The sequence below is a fragment of the Poecilia reticulata genome, linkage group LG20 (assembly GCF_000633615.1).
Source record: "Poecilia reticulata strain Guanapo linkage group LG20, Guppy_female_1.0+MT, whole genome shotgun sequence".
NCBI classification, from domain to species: domain Eukaryota; kingdom Metazoa; phylum Chordata; class Actinopteri; order Cyprinodontiformes; family Poeciliidae; genus Poecilia; species Poecilia reticulata.
Window position 1 is genome coordinate 6230533 of NC_024350.1, and position 5865 is coordinate 6236397.

Sequence of the window (5865 nt, forward strand, 5' to 3'; positions counted from 1 at the left end):
ATGGATGGATGGATGGATGGATGGATGGATGGATGGATGGATGGATGGATGGATGGATGGATGGATGGATGGATGGATGGATGGATGGATGGATGACACACAACCTTTTATGAACTGTGTGATGCTGTGAGAGCTCTGCTGGAGCCAGCTGCACACTGTCCAAAAAGACAAAAACAAACTATCATCTTGTAGCTACTTACTGTTGATTTTTTAATTTGTCGTTTACGCTAGTACTAACCTCCAGCTGTTGACCATGTGACTTGTGTGATGCGACAAAAACATCTATTTTGATACTACAAACCACAAAACCACCTCATCCTAACACAAAAACTTTTATTGAAAAACATGAGTTTTTTTCAAAATTGACATGTTTCCATCAGGCAAATTAATTTTTATAATTTCAATTTTATATTTAATGGAAACGCAGCTAGCGTCTTCTTGTTGAACAGTAACAATACCCAGTGCGAACAGGAGAGAAAACTTAACACCTACTGCCAAAGAAGTGTGAAGGAAATTTTTACACACTTAAAATGAATCATGTCATTATTGCACAAAATCAATAAATATATTATGCTGTAAACATTTTCAGAATACAACATGGGCATTTCCCTGGAGCAAATATTTACTCTAAAAATGGTTGTCATCTGAAGACCTCACTCAGTGTGGATCAAATTGTCTATACGTCTTGGTCCTCACCTTTTGACCTTTCAGGCCTGGCCGCCCTGCAACACCCAGTTGGCCCGGAAAGCCTGGCTCCCCCGCCAAACCCTGAAAAGGTCAAAGGTTATAGATCTTTGGTGAAGCAAATAATTTTTTTTTAAAAGGTTTTTCATTAAATTGATATACATAACAAAACAGCTTTGGAGTGATTTAAATTCATATTAGGTTCTTTATCAAACAGTCATTTCATTCTCAAGCTTTTTTACATGATTTTGGATGCTGTGCAGCTGGAAGGTTTTTGCTCTTCTTTCCTTTTTTTGCTTTCGGACAATTATAGTGCATATCCATGGCAACAAGGTATTGCTTTTGCAACTGAAAGCAACGGGTCAGTACCTAAAAGGCTCAGAAGCAACAGCAACAGTATTCAGTCAGAAGTCTTATCTGATTTGTTGTAAGACTGGCTGCTACCATCTAAAAGGACTCTTTGAAGAAAAAAATTCAATTGAGTTGAAATTGTCAGTCAGGTTACAAAATATTTGCTAGTGTACCTTTAAATTAAATTGCTTAATATAATATAATATAATATAATATAATATAATATAATATAATATAATATAATATAATATAATATAATATAATAACAATTAATACGGTTTTGCTTCTAATGTGGTTATTTTAAGATGCTAACATGAGCTTTATGTTTCTCTTCTTTCCATAATTTTTTAAAACATAAGTGAAGGATCAAAATGAGATTTCCAGCTGGAAGGAGTCTGCAAAAACACTTAGCTTTGGTAATGAACGTTATCATTCAAATAATATTTTTTTTAAAAATACAGTCAGAGAATATGTTTCCAACATGTTAACTTACTGACTCTAACTCAAAAAGTATATTTTTATGCTTTCAAATATTAAAATGTAAAATTAAATACAATCAGATGTCTGTTTCCAATGGATGTTACAGCTGAATAGAAGAAACTGAGTTTGTTGAAAGATGCCTGTTCAGGTTACCACTGGGTGTTATACCTGGATGTCAACACCTTGTTGAAATATTCTTTATTTTCAACAAGATAAAATGAGCCAAAACACATGAACTACATTTAGCAGGTTACTATTCGAAAACCCATAAGCAAATCAACACTCACTTTTAATCCTGGAAGACCAGGGGGGCCGACAACTCCTGGTTCACCACATGAACCCTGTGGGCGGGAAAAAGAGAAAATGTGATGACCTCATCCAGCTCTGAAACAAACTGTAAATCTGCATTTAACCATCTCAGTCACCAGCACACTGGTATCACATCATATAAGTATTTTACTGGGTTTTTCACAGAAGGCTTCCTGGATTAAACTGGAATATTATGTTCAGTTATACTCTCAACTGATTCCATCATCTTCACTGTTTAACTTGCTGTGATGATCACAACAGGTCATTCAGAGGCCACATGGCTTTTCTAAAGAAGAAAATGGCATCAATCTTGGTAGAATTTGAAGACTTACTGGTTTTATATTTTTGTCAAAGCTATAGATTGTGGTGTGTTTCATGCTGGCACTATTACTGCCAGTATGAAACTATTACCCTCCAGAAACAAATGGCAAGAAGATGGAAATAAATATCAGTTGCTAAAGTTTGCTGTGCTTTTTTTCTTGAACAATGACAATATGCAATTCACAGTGACGTGCGGTGAGGTTCATAGCTGGTGAGGCACCGACTGAATTATAATCGGATTTACAAATCTAGACCCCTGCATGTTATTGTTTACATAAGAAAATTTCGCGCATGCGTACAATGTTGGAGGGCAAAAGGACTATTCTTTAACATGTGATGCTTAGCCGCGCTGCAGAATAATTCCGTTATCTCAATCAAACTTAGACATGTAGATATTATTAATTTCGTGCTGTGCTCAACAGCAAAGGGAGAAGCCGTTAAAGTACAACTCAAAACCACGTCTTTCTCGCTCTCTGTATCAGGCACTGTATGGCTAGCTCGCTGTTACCGTCTCTTACTCTGCAGTTGTGTAGTCACAATGTCTGGGTTCATGAGCGCCCCCAGCGATGAGGCACGAGAACTGCCTGCCTCACCTCGTATCTGTTCTCTGCCGTTTCTGATCGCTCCTTAGCACACGAAACACGTTACACACACAGTTGGTGACAATAAAAACACAGTACATTAAATACATAAGCTAAATTATGGAAAATCAGTTCATATATTAAATGTTTTTAACCAATTTAAATGAAAGTTTTTTTCAAAATTGTTGTGTTTCCGTTAAGCAATTTTATGGATTAATTATGGAAAAATAATATAATCATTTATAAAGATATTTTCACCCTGTGGTTTGTACTATAAAATTTTTTGTGTTTTTGTACTATTAAATTTTTTAAATTAAATGTAACCAAACCTGATTTTTTTTTCTTCAAAAAATAGAAAAGGCAAAAATGTTGAATTTTTGCCTTTTCCCATTCAAATGCTTGGAAGCGAAGCAGGTGAGGCTGCAGCGAGCTGAGCCTCACCTGGGATTGTGCAACCTCTCGCTAACTGCACCGGTTGCCATTCTATGAGAGCATGCTCCTCCTGTCTGTACCTGCCTCCCCTGACCGCACGTCACTTGTAATTCAGGTGTTTCCATTATACGAGAAACATAATTAATCCAACATGAATAAGTTTATTCAGACAATAAGGGATGAAAAAACAGGCTGCACCATCATCCTCCTGCTACTTCATAGTGGTCTGCATCGGCCATCCGGTTGTTGGTCATGTGACTCGTAGGATGTGAAAAAGTGCTTCCAGTTGCAGTTTTGCTAAATAAACCAATTTCAATTTGATCAAAAAATCCATCTCATCCTTGCAACAAAACTTTTTATCGACAAATTAAAGTTTTTTTCAAAATTGTCGTGTTTCCGTTAAGCAATTTTATTTTTGAAATGTCAAATTGCACAATTATATGGTCAATGGAAACACAGATAGTGTTGACAAAAATCTGCTACCGCCTGAGTTGGATGAAGATCACTATAAAAACCTTAGTGTTGGGTGTGAACGGGAATGTTGAATGGCTATGTTATATAACTGCTTATACTGCTCAATACACTGACCTTGGGACCAGCTCTGCCGATTTCTCCGGGGGGTCCCTGGGGTCCCTGGACTCCCTGGAAAGACAGACAGAAAGGAGACACAGGGCTGGTTTTCAACCAACAAACTACACAAAACTCACATCATCTGTGGTTGTCACACATTATTTAAATAAAATAAGAAAAACATAAAAAAATATATATGATAAAACAAAGAGGCAACACTATCAAATACAGTTGGCAAATTGAGCAAAACAGTCTGCTGCATCAAGAGCCTGGCTTTGTTATTGTTTGTATGTCTTCCAATTATAACATAAATAGACTCATACATCTGGGTTTTATCTGGGTTTTAAATGCAAATGCATTTATAAGCCTCACACATTTCTGCATTTTGTCACATTAAAGCTACACACTTCATTGTATTTTACTGGGATTCATGTGACTGGTGAAAACAAAGGGGAAGATAATTGTGAAGTGGAAGGAATACAAATAAAAATCTGACGTGTGTCGTGCATTTGGCTTGGCTTGTGGGGGGAGAGGTTATGGTTTTTCTCTTGACAATGGCTTTCTTCTTGCCACTCTTGTCCAAATTCTTTATTTACCATATGTATCATGAAAAATCCCAATAAAATACAACAAAAGTTGGTGGTTGCAACGTGGCAAAAATATGAAACGGTTTAAGTGAAGTGAATACTCTCACAAGGCACTCTGTTTGTAACCTACAGTGGCTGATGCAGAGCTGTCCAGCAGGCTGTGCAGGCTCTCAGGAGGGTGTGAGAGACAAATGCAGTCACTTGTTACTGAAAGACACATTTGTGTGCTGACTGATTCAGGCTGATTTCTTAAACCAGGAAGCTCTTCATTGTCGCCCTGTTGATCCGCTGAGTCCACCTCGGTCATGCTGGGTCAGATTGCATCCTTACATTTTATGATACGGTAATTTGTAATACTTAGGTCTGAACACCAGAGGGCAGCACACATTAAAAAACAAAAACAGAAACGGTTCTGATTTCTCCGAGCTCTCCAAGAATCAGTGTGTGACTGAGTTTAGATTCTCCCCACACTAATTCACTGCTGCATTAATCAGACCGATGTCTGGATACCCACTGTGGACAACAACAGTGGGTATCCACGGTACCCACTGACAGTAAATGTATCCTGTCATACATTCGCTCTCAGAAGTCTTCACACCCATGTTATATTGCTGGGTTGTTATTGGTTTTAAAAAAAAATCATTTTCCAAATGTTACATAAATTCTGTATAATTACAGTGAAAAATAAACTAATTTATCTAATAAAATTGGAAATAATCGGTATAAATATGCACCCTTGAACTAATTCTTTGTCGAGTTATCGTTTACACCTACGATCAATTAGAACAAACTGTTTCTCAACAGCACGTTCACCTTTGTTTTTTCAAATAAGGAGCTGCAAAGGCTCTTATTTGGGCGGACTTGTCATGTTAGCAACAGTTCTTTACTAGCAGCAGCTCGGTGCTTTTATTCCTGTTCAGTTAAGTTCAGAAAGTGAATGTTTTCAGTGCTGCTATGAGAAGATGTTTGCCAACTTGGGGAGATAAAAAAAAAAAAAAGAAAAACATGTATTGCTTATATTGAATAATCAGTATAAAAACCCAACACGCCACATAGTTGATTTTGGATTTTGGCCCAAACTTGATGAAAAGACAACAGTAGTAACAATAGCCAGGAAAACTGGCTGCAAAGAGGTCTACATCAACCCTTCAGGAACTGCAGGAATTTTCCTGCTGCTTGTGTTTCACATGTTATACCGGACTCATAGAATTCTCTCCACATGTTTGAACTAAAGAAGAGGGTTGCAAAACAGAATTATTTTATTCCAAAAACCAAAAAACATTCAGATGTGGCTATAATCTCACAGGAGAATGCGTTCAAATTGGAACCTTTGGACTGTCTGTTGTTTTTTCAAATGGAACTGAAGATGGTATTAAGACAGAGGAATTTTCGAGGAGTTCCAACAATCCAGGACTAGATCTAGTCGATAATCAGAGATTCATCTCTCTGTCTTGAGAAATGTTACAGAGGAAGACTAAATGTTGTCCTACTGGCCAAAGTATTGACAACAGTACCAATAAATGTGTCACAAGTAATTTTATTTATATATA

The 5865-nt window shown here is 37.0% G+C and overlaps 1 protein-coding gene across 1 annotated transcript in view; it reads right to left on the bottom strand.

Annotated features, from left to right (window-relative positions):
* The window catches only part of LOC103482359 (collagen alpha-1(XXI) chain-like), a 64104-nt gene that overhangs the window by 18039 nt on the left and 40200 nt on the right, over nucleotides 1-5865 (bottom strand). The window contains exons 22-24 of the mRNA XM_008438486.1: nucleotides 3747-3800; nucleotides 1803-1856; nucleotides 697-768 (exon numbers count right to left, since the gene is read on the bottom strand). Coding sequence (XP_008436708.1) covers nucleotides 697-768; nucleotides 1803-1856; nucleotides 3747-3800 — 180 coding nt within the window. The remainder of the gene's footprint in view (nucleotides 1-696; nucleotides 769-1802; nucleotides 1857-3746; nucleotides 3801-5865) is intronic.